Source organism: Tachyglossus aculeatus, chromosome 7, assembly GCF_015852505.1.
Source record: "Tachyglossus aculeatus isolate mTacAcu1 chromosome 7, mTacAcu1.pri, whole genome shotgun sequence".
NCBI lineage: Eukaryota > Metazoa > Chordata > Mammalia > Monotremata > Tachyglossidae > Tachyglossus > Tachyglossus aculeatus.
In genome coordinates this window covers 17,008,254-17,031,494 of record NC_052072.1, presented here as the reverse complement: position 1 = coordinate 17,031,494, position 23,241 = coordinate 17,008,254, and the positions used below count along the sequence as shown (strand labels likewise).

Below are 23,241 nucleotides of genomic sequence, written 5' to 3'. Positions count from 1 at the left end.
TGGCACATAGTAAGTGCTTAACAAGTACCATTATTATCATTATTTTTTATTAATAATGGATGGTGTTGTCAACTGTGATGGCAGAGTCGTGGGGAAGAGAGAGCCTGAGAGGGAAGGTTTCCCAAATCAATCAATATGTTTATTGAGCCCTTACTCTAGGAGAGAGCACCTAATGCAGAGGTATCTTTGAGAGCTTACTATGCGCAGAGCACTGCATTAAGTGCTTAGGAAAGTCCAGTACAACAGAGTTTTAAAACACGCGCCCTACCTACAACAAGAGAGAGTAGACATGATCCCTGACCCCAGGAAGTTTACAATACAGCAGGGGAAGACCAACTATAAAAATAAATTGCAGGTAGGAGGAAGCAGTGGAGCTTCTTGCCACACCACACCACTACTTAATTGCCACACTACCTTTACTCTGGGAGAGCACTGTATTCAGTGCTTGGGAGACCCCCCAGAGATAATAATAATAATAATAGTAATGATGGTATTAAGCGCTTACTATGTGCAAAGCTCTGTTCTAAGCGCTGGGGAGGTTACAAGGTGATCAGGTTGTCCCACAGGGGGCCTCACAGTTTTAATCCCCATTTTCCAGATGAGGGAACTGAGGCCCAGAGAAGTGAAGTGACTTGCCCAAAGTCACACAGCTGACGGTTGGCGGAGCCGGGATTTCAAAGTCATGACCTCTGACTCTTTCCACTTAGCCATGCTGCTTCTCTGAATCAAAGTTTTCAGAGATCAGTTTTCAGAGATGAACCAGAGTTTTCAGAGATCAACCAAAGTTTTCCTCGAGCCCTTGGGGCACAGCACCATCCTAAATACTTGGGAGAGTACAATCCAAGAAAGCTGGTAAACACGTCCCCTGCCCACAACGGAAGATAGTAGACGTGATCCCTGCCCTCGGGAAGTTTACAACATGGCAAGAGAAGGCCGACCCGAAAATAAATTAGAGGTAGGAGGAAGCGGTAGAGTGTAAAGGCGTGTCCAGAAGTGCGATGGGGTGGTGGTGGGGACTAAATGACCAAGTTTTTAGGTGACGTGGAAGTGATGAGACTTAGGTCTCTGCAGATGAGCTTGCCACACCGCTAGATTTGTGTAGATGTGCTGAGCTTCCAGAGTGTGTCCACAGATTGGCTTCTTGCCGGCTAGCCTTGGTGCTACACCCAGCCTTTGGTCTAACTGCACTCTTACTAACGCACGCGATTGGTTTCCTGCCACTGGAGCACAGGAGCAACTTGAAAACAGCACGGGCCGAGGACCTGGGTTCCGATGCCGCCCTCCACCGCTCGTCTGTTGGGTGATCTGGGGCAAATCACTTAACTTCTCTGTGCCTCAGTTACCTCGGCAGTAAAATGGGGATTGGGATGGAAAAAGGGTGGGGGAAAGGCAGGGTAAGCAGTGGTTGGAAGTTCGCTTGTCGGGGTGGAGTTCTTATGTTGCCCTGCAAGTCTGGAGGTGGCCAAGACCCTGGTGGGCCCTTGGCCCCATCTCCTGGGGATCACGATGCAGAGCTGTGAGCAGGGGCCTGGAATTAATATGTGCGCTGTGGCATTTTGTAACCTTGTACAGTGACCACACTTCCTGTTCGAAATACCAGTTGAAGCCCGGATATAGGTGAACTCTCTCCATTTTGATCTGGTGGCTGATTTTTTTTTTTTTTACGATTTCTTTTGATTTGTCCCAACATTTTCCTTTATAGTCCACCATTAGATATTGATCAGTTGAAGCTCATTTTGAGACTCGTTGGAACCCCAGGGGCTGAGCTTTTGAAGAAAATCTCCTCAGAGTCTGTGAGTTGAAGCTTTGTCTGCCATTCTCGTCCTTTGGGGGTTCTGAGTTTATCTTCTGACACCTTCCCTCTCTGGGTCTGTACTCTGCCTAGGGGTTGGGGGTGAATATGAGTGAGATTTTTATGCAGGTGTACTTTCTTGGGTTAAAGTGTGTAAGTGTGTGTGTGTGTGTGTGTGTATGCAAGCACATTCTCATTCTCACTCTCTTGTTCTCACACTATCTTGACTGTGATGATATAAACCACCGGTTTTAGAGGCTGTCTAGTCCCTCTGAGATTATAGAAGTGGCCTAGTGGAAAAAGCACGGTCCTGAGAGTCAGAGGACCTGGATTCTAATCCCAGCTCTGCCTCTCATCTGCTGTGTGACCTTGGGCAAGCCACTTATATGTTTGTACATATTTATTACTCTATTTTAGTTGTACATATCTATTCTATTTATTTTATTTTGTTAGTATGTTTGGTTTTGTTCTCTTTCTCCCCCTTCTAGACTGTGAGCCCACTGTTGGGTAGGGACTGTCTCTAGATGTTGCCAACTTGTACTTCCCAAGCGTTTAGTACAGTGCTCTGCACACAGTAAGCGCTCAATAAATACGATTGATTGATTCCCTCATCTGCAAAATGGAGATTCAATAGCTATGCTCCCTCCTACTTAGACTGGGTGGGACCTGATTATCTTAATATTTACCCCAGCGCTGATTATAGTGCTTGGCACATAGTAAGCTCTTAAACACCACAGTTATCATTGTAATTGTTTTGATCAGCAATTCTACCCCCCAAAAAATGGAAAAAAAAAATCTTATAGCCTGGCAAATAGTCCTATTCATCATATGGGCACCTAACCTGATGAAAAATGGCCCCATACATCGTTTTGTGGAAGTCTTTCATGGCTATCTGAACCCAGAATGTTTCTCGGGGGGGGACCCCTGACCTTTGTGTTCACCTTCCAGGTCTCTCGGCAGTTTCTGAGCCGCGGGAATTTGGTGGCAGGAGCCCTGGCAGGGGGAGGCCAGGTGCTGAATTAGTCAATCCGTCTTTGGGATTTATCAAGCGCTTACTGTGTAAAGAACAGTGGACTAAGTGGTTGGAAAGGTAAAATACCATAGAGTTGGTAGATCTGATTCAGCAGGGCTTAGTGGATAGAGCATGGGCCCAGGAGTCAGAAGGTCATGAGTTCCAATCCCGGCTCCTCCACTGGTCTGCTGTGTGGCCTTGGGCAAGTTACTTCCCTTCTCTGTGCGCCTCAGTTACCTCATCATAAAATGGGGAGTAAGACTGTGAGCCCCAGGCAGGACAGGGATTGCTTCCAACTGATTTACTTTTAGACTGTGAGCCCACCGTTGGGTAGGGACTGTCTCTATATGTTGCCAACTTGTACTTCCCAAGCGCTTAGTACAGTGCTCTGCACACAGTAAGCGCTCAATAAACACAATTGATTTCCTTCTGTCCACTCTAGCGCTTAGTACAGTGCCAGGCACGTAGTAAGCACTTAACAAAAACCACAATTGCTGTTGTTATTCTGGTCCTCACGGAGCCAACAGTCTTACTGGACTGAAAATAAAAATACACATCTGTAACCTGGGTCAGACAGAGGACAAGACCAGCTGAAAATTGGTAAGAAACCGGACAGGTGGTCTCCGTACTGGCAAATGAAAGCCCTGGCTCCCGCCAGGGAATTCCTGGATTATTCCCAGGCAAAAGGCAGAGCCTCTGGTGCCAGATCTGCGTTTGATTTCGGAGCTGCACGGATCACATCTGCTTCATGGCAGGAGTGGAATGCACGCCGTCAGCAATTTTTGCTTCCCCCGGGTCTGACTAATCAGCGATCCATTGCCGGAACACCTTGAAAAGTAGGCCCCTGTGCACTTTACCCAGAGCAAACTAATAAGCTCCACCTCTTCCCGCTCACCCACTTCCCTTAAGGGAAGTTGTTCTGCCGTCTTCTGGAAAGGAAGGTGGTGTAGACTCCGGTAGAAGGATTTGAATCAGTCGTAATTAGTGAACGCTTACTATGTGCAGAGCACCATACTAAGCACTATAGACATATTCCCTGCCCACAACGAGCTTACCAGTGTAGTGGGTGCCTATTGGGTGCAATGTGCTCATCTCAGCACTTTGGAAGTACAACAGAAGCCCAGGTCTCTGTCCCTGCCCACGAGGAGCCGCCGCTCGAATGGGGAATAATAATAATAATAATGATCATCATCGTCGTATTTATTGAGCGCTTACCGTGTGCAGAGCACTGTACTAAGCGCTTGGGAAGTACAAATTGGCAACATATAGAGACAGTCCCTGCCCAACAGTGGGCTCACAGTCTAAAAGAAATTTGGAGAATGCGGGCCTCGAGCCCGCTACCTCTCACATGCTAAGCGAGCGCTCTACCATGGCATTTGTTAAGCACTTACTATGTGCAAAGCACTGTCTAAGCGCTGGGGAGGTTGCAAGGTGATCAGGTTGTCCCACGGGGGGCTCACAGCCTTAATCCCCATTTTACAGATGACAGAGCTGAGGCCCAGAGAAGTTAAGTGACCTGCCCGAAGTCACACAGCTGGCAAGTGGCGGAGCCAAGATTTGAACCCATGACCTCTGACTCCAAAGCCCGGGTTCTTTCCACTGAGCCACGCTGCTTCTCTAAGACAGACCTAAAAATGTTCACAAGCAGGAAAAACAGCATCGGAAATGCACAATATAGTGGTGGGCAGCTTCAACACCCAGCTCCTGCTTGGACACAGCAGATTAGCCGGGAAGAAAGAAGTCTCGTCCAAATATCTTCATTCTTGGTGATTTTCTTTAATCAAATCAGTCAGTCAAGCAGTGGTGCATATTGAATGCTTACCCTGTGTAGAGCACTGTACTAAGCTTTGGGGAAAGTACCGTACCAATTCGGTAGAGTTGGCAAATGCGAACCCTACCCATGAGGAGCTTACGGTCTGCAAAGAAACAGCATGGGATTGTGGATGGAGCACCGGCTTGGGAATCAGAAGGTCATGCGTTCTAATCTCGGCTCCACCGCTCGTCTGCTGTGTAACCTTGGGCAAGTCACTTCTCTGTGCCTCAGTTTCCTCATCTGTAAAATGAGGATCGAGCCTGTGAGTCCCATATGGGACAGGGACTGTGTCCAACCTGATTTGCTTGCGTCCACCCCAGCGCTTAATACGGTGCCTGGCACACAGTAAACGCTTAACAAATACCATAGTAGTTATTACTATTATTAAGTGGGACAGGGATTGTGTCCAGCCCTGTTTGCTTGTATAATAATAATAATAATGGCATTTATTAAGCACTTACTATGTGCAAAGCATTGTTCTAAGCGCTGGGGAGGTTACAAGGTGATCAGGTTGTCCCACGGGGGGCTCGCAGTCTTAAGCCCCATTTTACAGATGAGGTACTGAGGCCCAGAGATGTTAAGTGACTTGCCCAAAGTCACACAGCTGACAATTGGCGGAGCCGGGGTTTGAACCCATGACCTCTGACTCCAAAGCCCGGGCTCTTTCCGCTGAGCCACGCTGCTTCTCACCTGTTTGAATCCACCCTAGCCCTTAGTAGCCTAAGGAAGGCTGGCACATAGGAAGCGCTTAACAAATACCATTGTTATTATTATTATTACAGGCAGAGATTGACATAATGAATTACAGATAGGGAAATGGCAGCATGTAAGTGCCCTGGGGATGAGAATGAGGTAGCTGTTAAGGGTTTAGAGAGTACAGATCGCAGTGATTAGGTGAGGGCAGGGAGGGAAAATGAGGGTCTGTTAGGGGAAGGCCTCTTGGAGATGTGGTTTTAGGAGGGCTTTTTAGACTGTGAGCCCACTGTTGGGTAGGGACTGTCTCTATATGTTGCCAATTTGTACTTCCCAAGCGCTTAGTACAGTGCTCTGCACATAGTAAGCACTCAATAAATACGATTGATGATGATGATGGGGAAAGTGGTACACCATCAACGTATGCAGGAGGAGGGAATTCCAGGTCAGAGGAGGACATAGGCAAGGGATGGATGGCAGTAAAGACAAGACTGAGGTGCTGAGAGTAGGTTAGCATTAGGGGAATGAGATGTGCGGATTGGGAAGTCAGTGACATGAAAACTGAGTGCCTTAAAGCCGGTGGGAAGAAGTTTCTGTTGATGCTGAGGTGGACGGGCAACCACTGAAGGTTTTTGAGGAGTGGGGAAATGTGGACTGAATGGTTTTGTACAAAAATGATACGGGCAGCAGAGGGGAAGAGACGAAAAGACAGGGAGTTCAACAGAGGAGGAGGCTGATGTAGAGAAGCAGCGTGGCTCAGTGGAAAGAGCCCAGGCTTGGGAGTCAGAAATCGTGGGTTCTAATCCCGGCTCCGCCACTTGTCAGCTGTGTGTCTTTGGACAAGTCACTTGATTTCTCTGTGCCCCAGTTACCTCATCTGTAAAATGGGGATTAAGACTGTGAGCCCCACGTGGGACAACCTTGATTACCTTGTATCCCCCCCAGCGCTCAGAACAGTGCTTAGCATATAGTAAGTGCTTAACAAATACCAACATTATTAGTAGTAGTAGTCAAGGTGGGATATAAATGCTCTGATCAGTGGGGTAGCAGTTTGGATGAAGACGAAAGGGTGGATTCTGAAGATGTTGTTGAACGTAGAACTGACAGAATTTCACAACAGATTGAATATGTGGGTTGAAGGAGAACGATGAGTTGAAGTATTGTCAGAGAGTGGAGTAGGGTGCTTAATCTTCCTTGACCATCCTTCAGAAAATGTTGATTAATGCTCTAACGCTAAGGTAGATATAAGTTAATCGGGTTGGACACAGTCCCCAGCCTACATGGGGCTCACAGTCTAAGCAGGAAGGAGAACAGACAGTTGTGGAAACTGAGGCACAGAGGAAGTGAAGTGACTTAGGTCTCACAACAAGCAGTCGGCAGAGCTAGGATTAGAACCCAGGTCCGTGCCCTTGGCCGTGCCACCTTAGGGAAAGTGTGTGCAAATTCTGTTATCCCAGGCACTTAGTACAGTATTCTGCGCATAGCAAGCTCTCAGCAGATACCACTGATTCAGACAAGAGGGTGGTGCAACTAGTCTAGTTGAGAAATGAGGAAAGCCTAAACTGTGGTAGTTGGGATGGTGCGGAGAAGCAGGTGTGAGAAGTATTGGGGAGGAGAAAATGGTCAGGATTTAGTGAGTGACTAGTAGTTGTGATCCTGAAGAGGAGGAAAGCAGCAAGCCCCCTCTATTCTCATCCATCAGACGTGCCAGTGGAAGTGATGGGGCGAGGCTAATTTGTGTGACCTTGCAGAAGTTAGAAAAATGCATTAGCGAAGGGAGAGAGTACGCAGAAGGGAACGAAACCTTGTTTGGACCAATCACCGCACCTCAGGAGGGTTAGGGCCGGCCTGCCCTAAACAGAGGAACAGCATGGCCTGGCGAAAAGAGTGGGTTCTAATTGCAGCCCCGCCAGTTGCTTGCTGTGTGACCTTGGATGAGTCATTTCACCTCTCTGTGCCTCAGTTACTCATCTGAAAAACAGGGATTAGAGAAGCAGCGTGGCCTAGTGGCAAGAACCTGGGCTTGAGAGTCAGAGGTTGTGGGTTTTAATCCCGGCTCTGTCACTTGTCTGCTGTGTGACACTGGGCAAGTCACTTAATTTGTCTCTGCTTCAGTTACCTCATCTGTAAAATGAGGATTAAGAACTGTGAGCCCCATATGGGACAACCTGATTACCTTTTATCTACCCCAGTGCTTAGAACAGTGCTTGGCACATAATAAGTGCTTAATTAATACCATTATTATTATTATTATGTGGGGCAGGGACTGTGTCCAACTCAATTTGCTTGTATCCACCCCAGTGCTTAGTTCAGTGCCTGGCACAGAGTAAGCACTTAACAAATAGTATAATTATTATCATTACTATGTTTTCAGTGGAAAGCCATAGGTATCCCCCTTTTTAAAAAGGTATTTTTAACGGGGTGATAAACTAAGGTTCTAGAGAAGGGAGGCCGTCGATCATGAACTTGAGGCTGTAAGCAGGGAGGCCACTTTTCAGGGGGCAGGTTGGGCCTTCTCGGAAGAGGAGAGCTTAATCTTCCTTGACCATCCTTCAGAAAATGTTTATTAATGCTCTAACGCTAAGGTAGATATAAGTTAATCGGGTAAAAGTGGGTTTAAGCTAAACCCACTTGCTGCTGCTGCTATATTGCCATCTTGCTTTTAATCCTAGGCATCTCCCGTGTCACCTAGTAAATCAGTGGTATTTATTGAGCACTTACTTTATGCAGAGCACCGTAGCGAGTACCTGGGGGAGTACAAGAAAGCCGGCAGACACGATCCCTACCCTCAAGGTTCTTACAGTCTAGTAGGGGAGACACTGAAATAAGTTGCAGATAAAAGAAGCACCAGAGTACGAGGATAAGAACCTATGGACTGTAGTAGTGTGGGCGGGGTAAGAATCAAAGTACTCGTGGGGTACGGACTTTATGTTTAGGGAGTTTAGAGGGGAGGGAGAAAAGAGGTCAATGTCACTCCTGCATAATGGCAGAGGCCAAAGTCATTTGGAGGACAATCAATCAATGGGATTTCTTGAGCGTTTGCTATGTGAAGAGCACTGGATAAAGCACCTGAGAAAAGTCCCCTGCCCAATCAATCATCAATCGTATTTATTGAGCGCTTACTGTGTGCACAGCACTGTACTAAGCGCTTGGGAAGTACAAATTGGCAACATATAGAGACAGTCCCTACCCAACAGTGGGCTCACAGTCTAAAAGACTGCCCACAAGGGAAAGGAGAGATCAGTCAGGGGAAGGCTTCCTGAAACCACTTTAGCAGAGCTTTGAAGAAGGGAAGAGTGGCAGATCATTTGGTTATGAAAACTGTAAGCTCCTTGTGGGCGGGGAATCATCAATCGTATTTACTGAGCGCTTACTATGTGCAGAGCACTGTACTAAGCGCTTGGGAAGTACAAATTGGCAACATATAGAGACCGTCCCTACCCAACAGTGGGCTCACAGTCTAAAAGAATGTATCTGTATCTGGGGAATGTATCTGTTGTTACAGCGTACTCTCCCGAGCGCTCATTACAGTGCTCTGCACACAGTAAGCGCTCAGTAAATACAACTGACTGAGGCTAACTGGAGGGGAAGGGAGTTCCAGACAGAACGGAGGGCGGGAGCCAGGGGTTGGCGGCGAGAGATGAGATATATGTTGCCAATTTGTACTTCCCAAGCGCTTAGTACAGTGCTCTGCACATAGTAAGCGCTCAGGAAATACGATTGATGATGATGATGATTAGAGGAGCAAAGTGTGTGGGCTGAGTTGTAAGAGGAGGTGAGTGAGGTAGGAAGGAGAGAGCGAAGGAGGGCCTGGAAGCCAAAGAGTTTGACGTTGGAGATGATTGGACAACTGTTAGAGAGAATTTGAAATCCACTCCCGAGCTGGTTTAGGATCAGCAAAACACTGACCGTCTCTTCCTTCCCTGCTTTTGAGGAATTGCCACAAAACCTTTCCTCCCCTGAGCTCTCCCCCACGTCTGCTACCTCCTCCCAGCTAGGGAGGCCCTCCACTTGGGGTAAGATGACCGCGGCAATCAACTATTCAGTGGCTTCTATCCCCCGCTGGCAATTTTAAGCTCTCGAGCGGGGCTCTTAAATAAGATCACTCAAGAGAAGTCTAGCAATGAAGTGACGGGAGCAGTGCCACTTAGATCTATTTATTTTAAGGATTGAATTTGTCGAGAGGGCTCTCTTGGTGTCAAGCACCGTTCCGGCCCGTTTATTGAGCGCGGACTATATGGAGGGCAGTCAGCCGTGTTGGGCGCTTTCTGGGTGTCGAGCACTGGACTCGGCGGTTGGGAGAGAGCACTTGGGGGAGTACAGCAGTAGAAGATGAAAGAGCTTATATAAGCAACTTCTGTTGTTGCGTTTGGTGTGCTCGCTGTAAAGGTGAAAATGACGAAAGCCGGATTTATCAGCCAGGAGAGAGTTCCTTCAGATGATCAGAGTGTGTTGTGTAGGGCTCTGGAAAAGAGGTTCCCGTCCCCCCGTCAGCCACATTGAGCCCCCTGGTCAAAAATCCCAAGTATCGTGAGGGCGTCTCATTAAACGGGACGTCTCATTCGGGACCCTGGAAGTGGAACTTTTGACTGCAGAAGACCTGCTGGCTACGTCCTTGCAGAAATTGCAGCCGCCAGCGGACGGGTACCCACCTCGTGGCTCTATATACTGGGTTGTATTGTACTCTCCCAAGCGCTTAGTACAGCGCTTTGCGCACAGTAAGCGCTCAATAAGTACGATTGAATAAATGAATGGATTTGCTGAGGTTTTGTGTGAGGGTGGGGAAATCCCGGGGCACTCTGTAGTTTCACTTTATCAATTGCCTTTTTTTGTCTTTGTCCACCCGTTTGTCACTGGGTGTGTTTGTGTTTGTTTTTTCTCTCGGCATCATGCGAACCCCGCATTGCTCTGCTTTCACTGCCTAACCCACATACCCATTCCTCCTGTCCGGAAAGAAATGGCCTCTGAGGTAACCTCACTAGGCGCTGTTCCCAGAGGGCCGCTTCTCAGGCTGGTCTGATTCCAGCCCACGTTTGGGGAAAGTTTTGCATTCATCATCAATCGTATTTATTGAGTGCTTACTATGTGCAGAGCACTGTACTAAGCACTTGGGAAGTGCAAATTGGCAACATATAGAGACAGTCCCTACCCAACAGTGGGCTCACAGTCTAAAAGGGGGAGACAGAGAACAATCAATCAATCAATCAATCATATTTATTGAGCGCTTACTATGTGCAGAGCACTGTACTAAGCGCTTGGGAAGTACAAATTGGCAACACATAGAGACAGTCCCTACCCAACAGTGGGCTCACAGTCTAAAAGGGGGAACAAAACCAAACATACTAACAAAATAAAATAAATAGAATAGATATGTACAAGTAAAATAAATAGAGTAATAAATATGTACAAACATATATACATATATACAGATCCTGTGGGGAAGGGAAGGAGGTAAGATGGGGGGGATGGAGAGGGGGACGAGGGGGAGAGGAAGGAAGGGGCTCAGTCTGGGAAGGCCTCCTGGAGGAGGTGAGCTCTCAGTAAGGCCTTGAAGGGAGGAAGAGAGCCAGCTTGGCGGATGGGCGGAGGGAGGGCATTCCGGGCCCGGAGGGGCATTAGGCCGGTGGCCCTGAGTCCTCTGTTGAGAAGCAGCATGGCGTGGCGGATACAGTACTTGTCTGCCCTGTGACCTTAGGCAAGTCACTTCACTTCTCTGGGCCTCAGTTCCTTCATCTGTAAAATGGGGGTGGAGACTTTGAGTCCCACGTGGGGCAGGGACTGTGTCCAACCCTATTTGCTCGTATCCATCCCAGCGCTCAGTACAGTGCCTGGCACATAGGAAGCGCTTAACAAATATGTAATTATTATTATTACTATCATTATCTCTCCTTCCTCCGTACCGTTCCCCACCCTGGGGAGAGGTGTGCCGCCCAACTTGGCCGAGGGAATTCTAGGGTGAGGCCTGCCTAGAGGAAATCTTTCCACAGGGGGTCCAGAACTTCCCGTCATGAAAGAATTCAAGGAAAGAATTGGAGAAGCGGCCTGGCCTAGTGGATAGAGCACGGTCCTGGGAATCAGAGGGACCTGGGTTCTAATCCCGGCTCCGCCACTTGCCTGCTGTGTGACCGTGGGCAAGTCACTTCACTTCTCGGTGCCTCGGTTCCCTCATTTGTAAAATGGGGATTAAGAGTGTGAGCCCCACGTGGGACATGGACTGTGTCCAACCCGATTAGCTTGTACCGACCCCAGCGCTTTGAACAGTGCCTGGCACATGGTAAGTGCTTAACAGATACCATTAAAAAAAAAAAAGGAAGCATTGGGAGCCCATTTTCCCTGTCTGTATCGGCAGTCTTGGCCAGCGATCCGTAACGGAGCCAGTATCCGGCCCTGATGCCGACAAAATACGATTCCTCCTGTCTGCCGAACACGCTGTTAAATTCCGCTCTGAAGCCGAACACTATTTTGGGGCATTATTAGCGGCTGTGATAGTATGATAATGATAATCGGTGAAAGATTCCTACCCAGGATATGCATATGCATGGCTCAGTGGAAAGAGCCCAGTCTTTGGAGTCAGAGGTCATGGGTTCAAATCCCGACTCTGCCTCTTGCCAGCTGTGTGACTTCGGGCAAGTCACTTCACTTCTCTGGGCCTCAGTTATCTGTAAAATGGGGATTAAGACTGTGAGCCCCACATGGGACAACCTGATCACCTTGTATTCTCCCCAGCGCTTAGAACAGTGCTTTGCACATAGTAAGCACTTAACAAATACCAAAATTATTATTATTATTATTACCAGGGTGAGTAGTCTTCACTGTTCACAGAAGGCACGCTTTGTTGGCTGCTGGGGGAGGGATTTAGCAAACTTTGTGGTTTGAGATGATTCGGGCTCTTAGTGTTTTGTTTGTTTTTGAGTTGAAGTTCTTTTTTGCACCGTGTGTTTTTAACAAAGCCCTTGACCCAGGCACCTAAGATATTAACCAGCTTCAGCAGATCATGCGCCTGACGGGGACACCCCCTGCCTATCTCATTAACAGGATGCCCAGCCACGAGGTGAGCCTGGTCCCAGCGGACAGGGGCGTCTAGTTGAGAGGCTCCCGGGGCTGAGCTTACCGCCCCGGGATGACACCCACACCGCTGGATGGAACTGAATGTTTGCATGGGCCTTGGGGTGATCCACGATTGTCTGAGGGTGTTCTCAAGCCATTAACATTGGGACCTAGCATGGCTTGACCCTGTCGGACCCCCCGATTGAGACCCTCTCCGGGTAGCCTGTTTTGTGGCAATTCAGCAGCCCGATGGTGGGGTGTTTTGTGCTTGGTTTTTTGTTTTGGTCGTGATTTGTTGTAGTTATTTTGTTTTTGAACAGCAACCCACCTCAAGGCCCTATAGGTTTTCCAGGTGGCCAGCAGTTCGTTAGGAAGCAGTCGCTTCTGGCTGCCTTCTACAATTCCCAGCTCCATAGTTTGGCGGTGGGTTGATATGCCAGAATTGATGAGCGTTTTCGTGCACCCGGGCCCAAACCTGAAGGTGGAAGAGAAAGCCCGAGAATCTAAGGAAGCTCCAGAGCCGGGAGTGGAGCGGCCAGGCAATTTAGAGGATCGCACGGCAGCCGCTCCAGGTTGCCGGGCTCTCGGCGTCTCCGATTCACTGACGCCTCTGCCCGCCCTTATTTCCGCAGGCCAGGAACTACATTCAGTCTTTGACGCAGATGCCGAAGATGAACTTCGCCAATGTGTTTATCGGTGCCAATCCTCTCGGTAAGGTTTTTCCTTTTGTTTCTCTCCCTCCCCCTGGATGAAAGTCCAACTAAAGGAAGTCAGCGAGAAGCAGATAAGAGAGGGCCCTGCCCCATGCCGCAGGCTTTTTGAAGCAGATAGGAACCGTCTAGTTTTCTTAGCTGCTAAAGGCTGCTGCTGCTCTCCCAAGGGGAGGATGTGGCTCTGGAAGTACGGGGAGTGAGGTGGATTGCGGGAAGAAGAAAGAAATAGGGCCAACTGTGAGTTGTAGTAAATGCCAGAGAAATACTTGGTGGGTTTCATAGTACCCTTTTTCAAAAAGAGTTGCAAACACTGCCCAGGATTATTTATTTTACTCACCAGAGGCCTCCTACCTCTCCCCTCCAAATGCCAGGGAGCAGGAGTTGGGCAGCTGTGGCAACAGAGGCAGCTATGGAGAAGTGCCCCCCAACTTGGCTGAGGAAATTCCGGGACCAGACCCCGACGAGAGGAAATCTTTCCCCCGGGGGCCTGGAACTGCCCGGCTTGAAAGGATTTAAGGGACAAATTTGAGAAGTGGCATGGCCTAATCGGCAGAGCACGGTCCTGGGAATCAAAAGGACCTGGGTTCTAATCCCAGCCCTGCCACTTGTCTATATTATTTATTTTATTTTGTTAGTATGTTTGGTTTTGTTCTGTCTCCCCCTTTTAGACTGTGAGCCCACTGTTGGGTAGGGACTGTCTCTATATGTTGCCAATTTGTACTTCCCAAGCGCTTAGTACAGTGCTCGGCACATAGTAAGCGCTCAATAAATACGATTGATGATGATGATGATGCTCGGTGGCCTTGTGCGAGTCAGTTCAGTGAAGTGGCATAGCAGGGGAAGCCTTGAGAGAGCAGAAAGGGGGGAGTCAGTGAGAACTGGGGTTCGTCCACCTCCCTCCCACGGCCTTCTGCTGCTGTCGGCTGTTTATTGGCCAGAAACTCCAGATATGGTGTGCAGGAGTTTCCAATAATGATGTGAGGGTATTGCTTTGGTGATCTGGTAGATCCTCAGAACATCTCTGCGAAGGCAGAGCTAAAGCCGCGAGGGTGGAACTGAGGCCCCGAAAGATCGTGCCCTGCTCCAGGCTTTGCAGCAAGGCAATAAATGGCCGGGAATTAGAAAGAGCTGACTTCAGAACTTCCTGGAGGGGAGAGAACACAACCAGTGCTGTTGTATCCACTGTGGGCATTTACTATTAGTATTGGAGGGGAAATGGGAGTTTAAAATTCCAGCTAATTTTTTAATTGGGAGCTTGGGGAGAAGAGGGTCTTGATAAATGTAATTAAAGGAGTAACATTCAGATTCCCCCAGCAGCTCACGGGACCACAAGGACGGCCCAGCTCGAAAATGGGTTTAAATATAGGCACTGAAATCTTGTTTTTTTTTTTGTGGTATTCGTTAAGCGCTTACCGTGTGCCAGATGCCGTACTACTGAGCACTGGGGTAGACTCAGGATAATCAGGTTGGAAATAGTATCTATCCTACATGGGGCTCCCCATTTTACAGTTGAGGGGACTGAGGCACAGAAAAGTGAAGCAGCTTGCCCAAAGTCACACAGCTGACGAATGGCAGAGCCAGGATTAGGATCCAGGTCCTCTGACTCTCAGTCCCAGGCTGTTTCCACTAAGCCATGTTTTCTGGCAGCTGACTTTCTTCCTCATCAGTGGTATTCATTGAGTGCTTGCTATGTGCAAAGCACTGTTCACAGTGCTTGGGAGAGGCCAGTACAGCAGCATTGGCAGGCACTTTCCCTGATTGAAGACGTGCTGCTTATGTAATAATGCTTGCCTACCCGGTAGGGACAAAATGAAGGAAAATTCTGGGAAAATGTCTGGCATAATAATAATAATAATTATAATGATGGCATTTGTTAAGCGCTTACTATGTGCAGAGCACTGTTCTAAGCGCTTGGGGGGGATACAAGGTGATCAGGTTGTCCCACGTGGGGCTCACAGTCTTAATCCCCATTTTACAGATGAGGGAACTGAGGCTCAGAGAAGTTAAGTGACTTGCCCAAGGTCACACAGCAGAGATGTGGCGGAGCCGGGACTCGAACCCGTGACTTCTGACTCCAAAGCCCGGGCTCTTTTCCACTGAGCCACGCTGCTGGCATCTTTCCGAAGAAAGGTGTAGCAGACGTCCAGGGAGGTAGGGCTAGTGGGTCTGTTTCCACTGCGAAGCAGTGTGGCCTAGTGGATAGACTGCGAGCCCGGGAGTCAGAAGAACCTGAGTTCTAATCCCAACTCTTCCACTTGTGTGCTGTGTGACCTTGGGTAAGTCACTTCACTTCTCTACGCCTCCCCTTTTAGACTGTGAGCCCACTGTTGGGTAGGGACCGTCTCTAGATGTTGCCAACTTGTACTTCCCAAGCGCTTAGTCCAGCGCTCTGCCCACAGTAAGTGCTCAATAAATACGATCGATGATGACGAGTTCCCTTATCTGTAAAATGGGGATGAAGACTGATGAGCCCCCAGTATCCAACCCAGTTGTCTTGTATCCACCCCAGTGTTTTGAAGAGTGCCTGGCACCTAGTAAGCGCTTAACAAATAGCACAATTATTATTATTTTTACCCAATACGCATCCCTGTTCAGACTACTTGGGGGGGGCCCTTGGGGTCCGAACGGTTTGGCCGCTTAAGCCCCGGAGCGTTTGCCCTGCTGACTGTCCTCTTTCCTTGATGGTGGTGGCAGCGGTCGACCTGCTGGAAAAGATGCTGGTGCTGGACTCGGATAAGAGGATCACGGCGGCCCAAGCCCTAGCCCACAACTACTTCGCTCAGTATCACGACCCCGACGACGAGCCCGTCGCCGATCCCTACGATCAGTCCTTTGAGAGCCGGGAGCTCCTGATAGAGGAATGGAAAAGTAAGGCCCGCGGAGGGCGGGGGGATGGAAAGCGGGCGCAAACGATGGGAATTCACAGTTCCGATCGCAGGAGGAACTCGTGTCCCCGCTGGGGGAGGAGGGCAGAATGAACGCCTCCAGGAGGCCTTCCCACACTCAGCCCCCTCCTTCCTCTCCCCGTCCCCCCGCCCTACGTCCTTCCCCTCCCCACAGCACCTGTATAGATGGTGGTACAGATTTATTACTCTATTTTACTTGTACATATTTACTATTCTACTTATTTTATTTTGTAAATATGTTTTGTTTTGTTGTCTGTCTCCCCCTTCTAGACTGTGAGCCCGCTGTTGGGTAGGGGCCGTCTCTCTATGTTGCCAACTTGTATTTCCCAAGCCCTTAGTACAGTGCTCTGCACACAGTAAGCACTCAATAAATACGATTGAATGAATGAATGAATACTGAGAGCTCACCTCCTCCAGGAGGCCTTCCCACACTCAGCCCCCTCCTTCCTTTCCCCATCCCCCCCAGCCCTACCTCCTTCCCCTCCCTACAGCACCTATATAGATGTTGGTACAGATTTATTACTCTATTTATTTGACTTGTACATATTTACATATTCTATTATATTTTGTTAATATGTTTTGTTTTGTTGTCTGTCTCCCCCTTCTAGACTGTGAGCCCGCTGTTGGGTAGGGACCGTCTCTCTATGTTGCCAACTTGTATTTCCCAAGCCCTTAGTACAGTGCTCTGCACACAGTAAGTGCTCAATAAATGCGATTGAATGAATGAATGAATACTGAGAGCTCACCTCCTCCAGGAGGCCTTCCCACACTCAGCCCCCTCCTTCCTCTCCCCATCCCCCCCCAGCCCTACCTCCTTCCCCTCCCTACAGCCCCTATATAGATGTTGGTACAGATTTATTACTCTATTTATTTGACTTGTACATATTTACATATTCTGTTATATTTTGTTAATATGTTTTGTTTTGTTGTCTGTCTCCCCCTTCTAGACTGTGAGCCCGCTGTTGGGTAGGGACCGTCTCTAGATGTTGCCAACTTGGACTTCCCAAGCGCTTCGTACGGTGCTCCGCACACAGTAAGTGCTCAATCCCGGCTCCGCCACATGTCTGCTGTGTGACCTGGGGCAAGTCGCTTCAGTTCTCCGAGCCTCAGTTCCCTCACCTGTAAAATGGGGATTAAGACCGTGAGCCCCACGTGGGACAACCTGATCACCTTGTATCCCCCCCCCAGCGCTTAGAACAGTGCTTTGCACATAGTAAGTGCTTAACAAATGCCATTATTATTATTATTATTCCCGCCCCCAGTGAGCGAACAACCACAAGCCGGACTCTGCGGCTGAGCTGGCAGAAACACGCTTGGCTCCGGTCTGTTTAACTGTCAGCTAAAATTGATGCTGCTGGTAATGAATTGATGACAATTTCAATAATGATGACGGTATTTGTTAAGTGCTTACTATGTGCCGAGCACTTTTTTAAGCGCTGGGAAGTGACTTACCCAGGGTCACCCAGCAGACAAGTGGCGGAGCCGGGATTAGAGCCGGAGTCTTTCCTACTCCCAGGCCCGTGCCGTATCCGCTGAGCTGCAGCAGTTGGCCTCCCACGGGGTGGATTTTTCTGTTTCAGATGGCACGGGGCCGCGTCAGGCGCGGGAATTTGCCCGCCCTCCTTCCCCAGGGCCCTGGCTGCCAGCCGCCACCAGGCCTCGTGTCTTTCTCCTGTCTTCCAGGCCTGACCTACGATGAAGTCATCAGCTTCGTGCCTCCGCCGCTCGACCAAGAAGAGATGGAGTCCTGAAAACCCGGTTCCGCTCCGTCGTTTTGCCCTTCACTGTGAGGAGAAGGCCTTTCCACAGGGACTCTCCAGATATTCAAGTGCCTCTTGTTGCAAAGATTCTCCACGGGCGGGGAGGGAGGGGAGTGTGGATGGATGTGTGGGGGGGTGGGTGGGGGGGTGTGTGTGTGTTGGGGGTGTGCCCAGGTGGAAGGGGGAGCGGGGAGGGGGGAAGGAGGGAGCTATTTATACAGTGACTTTGTGCAAACATTCTGCGTACAGCTGGGAACGAGCCACTGAAGCTCTGAAACGGCCTCCGTGATAGCCCCTCCGTGAGATCACGAGTCCAACCGGCCAAACCGGGGGGGCCTGGCAGATGTTCTGCAAAATTAAATTTAAAAAATAAAATGAAAAGCACATGCCAGGTTCCCCCCCCCCGCCCAATGACAATTAACGGAAACGTCCCGGGGGGCGGCGGGGTTGTCGTGGATCGCCAAGCCACCCCTTTAGCGTGAAGCCCCCCCGCCTCGGCCGAACACGGGATCCGCATCTCAGCCGGTGACCGGCTTGCCTAAACCTGTAAATACGTCCGTGCCTTACGTCGGAAAGGGGGAAGTCGGGAGGTGACGTCGTCCGGCGGACTGGTGTTGGGAGCCGCTTGAGCAGAGGGGGCCGCCTGGGAATCCCTGACGACCAACCAGCCTTTGAAAGCAGCGGGTGGGTGGGTGCGTGTCCGTTGGCGTGTGCGAGTGTGCCGACGTTAAGCGCTGCCATCTTCTCCCTCCGCGGCAGCCCCAGGAGGCCGGAGCGGGTCCCGCCTCGGGATCGGGCTCCAGCTGGGGGTTTGCATTGTGTACGTGCTCTTTAGTCCTTACTGCGACGAGGGTGTTTTTTTGCATGTCTCGCTGTTGGTGCATGCAGCTGCTTGTCGGGGGGCCGTGGGGAAGAAGGGGGTGCCCTGGCACCTGGAGGGCCCCGACCGTCCTCGGCCGATACCATAGGAAAGCCCATCTCCTCCCGAGCCTCCTGGTTCCTCTCGGTGTGAACATACTTGATATTCTGGGTGCGTCTGTTGTGAAAACAGTGAAGCATTGGAACAGATAACCTGATCTCTCTTCCTTTTTGTCATCCTGCCTTTTCAAGAAACTCTTTTGTGGACTAAAGGGGGAAAGTTCAGGGTCCTTCAGAGGAACATCCCAATTCCTGAAAAACAGAAGTGGGATTTTCTTCGTGTGTGTGTGTCTCTCTTTCTCTCTCTTTTTCTTTTTCCTCCGTCTTCCTCCACCACGAAAAAACCCCCCAAAAACAACAAACCCCCACCAGTTCCTGGATTTACCGAGAACAAAAGCCGAAGGGAAAAAAGTGGCTTCGTGCGACTCCTTTTGCCGTCCATTGACGTGTGGATAGAAAATAGTTCCTGGTGTGACTTTAACCTCTAGAAAAGGATTTTCTTGGCAGCAGTGCTGAGTTTGCCTTCACCTGGAAAATGGATGAGAGAGTGGACTTGGGAAGAAACTTATTTGGTTTCAGTATTTTGTGTATCCCAGGGAGCCTTTTGGACCGTGATTCCTCTTGCGGGATGGAGGGGTTGGCTGTTTCAGTATTTTGTATATTCAGTCATACAGGGCAAAAACATCCCTGGGAAGAGGTGTTTTTCCTATATTGCAGCCCCTCCACCCCCCCACCTCCCTCCCTCCCGCCATGCTGCTTACAGGCCTGCTCATTCTAGCATCGGCTGAGTCTTGGAAGACCGGGCCATCTCCAGTATCAACTTTGGCAAGATCTGGTCCCGGTCGCCGGCGGACGTTTCCCCCCAAGCGACGGGAGACGGTCCCCGAGGTAGCAGAGGAAGTGGAGGAAGGAGGCAAGAAGCAGGAAGATTGGGAAGGTCTCCTCCCCCTTTGAAAGAACCCTCCCTCCGACCTGGAGACCCAGCCCCAGCGGGGCCTCTGGATATACAGACCCTCTAAGGACCCGGCAGCAAGACTGACTTGCCAGCCATATTGGGTTTAAGCGCTAGTGTGACTTCGCGTGGAATTGTGACTCGGTTTCCGCGGGAAAACTCTTTTTAGACTTGGGTCTCCAACTCGGGTCCCTGGGCGTGGGAGCACCCCGGACTTGCACTGAGCTAATGGGGTGACCCCTTGGTTCCTGGGCCTCGCCGCTCCCCTCGCCTGGGTCCTCCGAACAAGACACGCCGCAAAGAGAGAGCAAGAGAACTTGCTATTTTACTTGTATCCATGAACTTTGCTGTATTCAGTTATGCCAAATAGGATGTCCCACAATACCACTGGTTAAAATAAAGCCTATTTTTCAAATGTAATGAATTTCTCTCTAGGGTGGCGTCTCGCCTCTGGTTTTTTTTTTTTTTTTGACAGCTTTTTCCACCGGGGGACCAGATTCCCGCTTCTCCTCCCTGGGGGCCGGGCTAGGTTCCTGGTGAGCCCTGAAATAATAATAATAATAATAATGGCATTTGTTAAGCGCTTACTATGTGCAAAGCACTGTTCTAAGCACTGGGGGAGATACAGTGTGATCAAGTTGTCCCATGTGGTTCTCACAGTCTTCATCCCCATTTTTACAGATGAGGGAACTGAGGCTCAGAGAAGTTGTGACTTGCCCAAGGTCACACAGCAGACTTGTGGTGGAGCCGGGATTCGAACCCATGACCTCTGACTCCAAAGCCCGGGCTCTTTCCTCTGAGCCACGCTGCTTCTCTTTCTCTTCTCTGAAAGCCAGGCCAGCAGAACCAGAGAGTTGATGCTAGGAGGGTCAGGTGCCAGGTGACCAGAGGACCTTTGGGAAGTCCGACCCTTCTTGTCCTCAGAGGAGGAAAAGGATGGTGACACTTCAGGGGAAAGCCAGGGCCCGGGAACAAGAGCCGGGATTGTGGAGGAAGCCTGGAGGGGAGAAGGGGAGAGGATTGCTGGAAAACAGGATGCCTGAATCCTAGGAAGCAGCCTGACCTAGTGGATAGATCACAGGCCTGGGAGTTGGCAGGACCTGGGTTCTAATCCTGCCTCCGCCACTTGTCTGCTGTGTGACCTTGGGCCTCAATTACCACATCGGCCAAATGGGGATTAAGACTGTGAGCCCCATGCGGAACAGGGACTATCCAACCAGATTAGCTTGTGTCTACCCCAGCGCTTAGTACAGTGCCCGGCACATAGTAAGCACTAAATACCCAAAAAGGGCCAGGGATGGGGCAGCAGTCTCTGAGTCATCCTCTCCCCTGTTTCTAAATCAGGCTCTGTGGCTTTGGGATGCTGGGAAGGTGTCCTCAGCCCATCCGGGTCAAATATGGACTTCTCTCATAATAACAATTATAATGGCATTTATTAAGCGCTTACTATGTGCTAAGCGCTGGGGAGGTTACAAGATAATCAGGTTGTCCCACAGGGGGCTCACAGTCTTAATCCCCATTTTCCAGATGAGGGAACTGAGGCCCAGAGAAGAGAAGTGACTTGCCCGAAGTCACACAGCTGACAAATGGCTGAGCCGGGATTTGAACCCATGACCTCCGACTCCAAAGCCTGGGCTTTTTCCACGGAGCCACGCTGCTCCTCCCAGCTGGCTCCCGGCTGAGGATTCTGCCTTAGCAAACCTCGCCCAACCAGAAAACCTGGAATTTCCTGCTCGCCTGCCTGCCTTTTAACCCATTTCTGGCTTGGGTCCCTGATTTAATCCTAACCCCATATTGGCTTGGTCTCAATCAATCAATCGATCGTATATATTGAACATTTACTGGGTGCAGAGCACTATATTAGGTGCTTGGGAGAGTACAACAGAATTAATAGGCTTGATCCCAGCCCGCAGACTGTTTACAATCAAGCTGGGGAAACACACTGAAATATATAACAGGAAGAAACTGGAGCATGAAGTTATGATCCTAATAATAATAATTATGGTATTTAAGTGCTTATGTGTCAAGCACTGTTCTAAGCGCTGGGATGGATACAAGGTAATCAGGTTGCCTCACGTGGGGCTCACAGTCTTAATGCCCATTTTACAGAAGAGGTAACTGAGGCACAGAGAAGTCAACTGGCTTGCCCAAGGTCACATAGCAGACAAATGGCGGAGCCGGGATTTTGCAAAAATTTTTTTTTTTTATACTGGTACTTGTTAAGCACTCTGTCATACATTGCGCTAAGCACTGGGGTAAATGCAAGCTATTCAGGCTGGACACAGTCCCTTTCCACGTGGGGCTCCCAGGGAAGCAGCGTGGCTCAGTGGAAAGAGCCCGGGCTTTGGAGTCAGAGGTCATGGGTTCAAATCCCGGCTCCATCTCTTGTCAGCTGTGTGACTTTGGGCAAGTCGCTTCACTTCTCTGGGCCTCAGTTCCCTCATCTGTAAAATGGGGACTGCGAGCCCCCCGTGGGACAACCTGATCACCTTGTAACCTCCCCAGTGCTTAGAACAGTGCTTTGCACATAGTAAGCGCTTAATAAATGCCATTATTATTATTATTAAATAGGGAAAGGAGATGTGAAATCAGTCAGGGAAGGCTTCCAGGAGAAGATGTGATTTCAGCAGCATCTTGAAGAAATTTGACGGATGTAAAGGAGGAGAAGGAAGTTTCTAATCTGAAGAGAATCAATCAATCGTATTTATTGAGCGCTTACTGTGTGCAGAGCACTGTACTAAGCGCTTGGGAAGTACAAGTTGGCAACATATAGAGATGGTCCCTACCCATCAGTGGGCTCACAGTCTAAAAGGGGGAGACAGAGAACAAAACCAAACAGAGAAGACACGAGGAAGGGGTTGGCAGTGACAAAAACAAGGAGGCACAAGAGTTTGAGGTTCCCGAGGGACAGAGACTATGTCTAAATTCTCACCCGGGTATTCTCACGCAATGCCCTGCACACAGTAAGTGCTTACTAAATTTTATTATTTGTGGTCCTCTCGAGAGGAATGAAGCATAAGGGTTGAGGTGAAGTGAGGAAAGTACAAGGATAAGTAGGTAGAAGAATGCTAATTGAGCATCTTAGGTCAATATTCAGGAATTTCTGCTTGATTTGGGATTTGATCCCAGTAAAGATGCCTTGTAGGCAGAAGGAGAGTTGAGATGGCAGAGGAGAGGTTGGGATTATTAAGGCAATAATTGTGGTGCTTGTTTACTTTGTGTTTAGCGTTGTATTAAGTGCTAAGGTAAATACAAGATAATCATGTGGAACACAGGTCCTTTCCCACGTGGGGCTCAGAGTCGAAATTGGAGGAAGGATACAAATGTAATCCCGATTTTACAGGTAGTCAACTGTGTAACTGTGGGAAATGAGTGCCGCAAGATAGTGAATATAGATTAAGAATAGAAGGGGAAGCAGCGTGGCTCAGTGGAAAGAGCCCGGGCTTTGGAGTCGGGGGTCATGGGTTCAAATCCCGTCTCCGCCACCTGTCAGCTGTGTGACTTCGGGCAAGTCACTTCACTTCTCTGTGCCTCAGTTACCTTATCTGTATAATGGGGATTAAAACTGTGAGGCCCCCCTTTGGGCCAGCTTGTAACCTCCCCAGCGCTTAGAACAGTGCTTTGCACATAATAAG

General features: G+C 49.4%; 1 protein-coding gene across 3 annotated transcripts in view; it reads left to right on the top strand.

Moving 5' to 3' along the window:
* MAPK14 (mitogen-activated protein kinase 14) overlaps positions 1-17,828 on the top strand; it is a 107,670-nt gene extending 89,842 nt beyond the window's left edge. For 2 of the 3 annotated variants that reach the window (XM_038749635.1, XM_038749636.1), the window contains exons 9-12: positions 12,282-12,361; positions 12,990-13,068; positions 15,765-15,938; positions 17,660-17,828. In XM_038749635.1, the coding sequence (XP_038605563.1) occupies positions 12,282-12,361; positions 12,990-13,068; positions 15,765-15,938; positions 17,660-17,727 (401 nt within the window). In that variant the 3' untranslated portion in view covers positions 17,728-17,828. Of the gene's footprint in view, positions 1-1,713; positions 1,794-12,281; positions 12,362-12,989; positions 13,069-15,764; positions 15,939-17,659 lie in introns of all 3 variants that reach the window. The other variant, XM_038749634.1, reaches the window with a different exon arrangement.
* Positions 17,829-23,241: the final 5,413 nt, after the last annotated feature.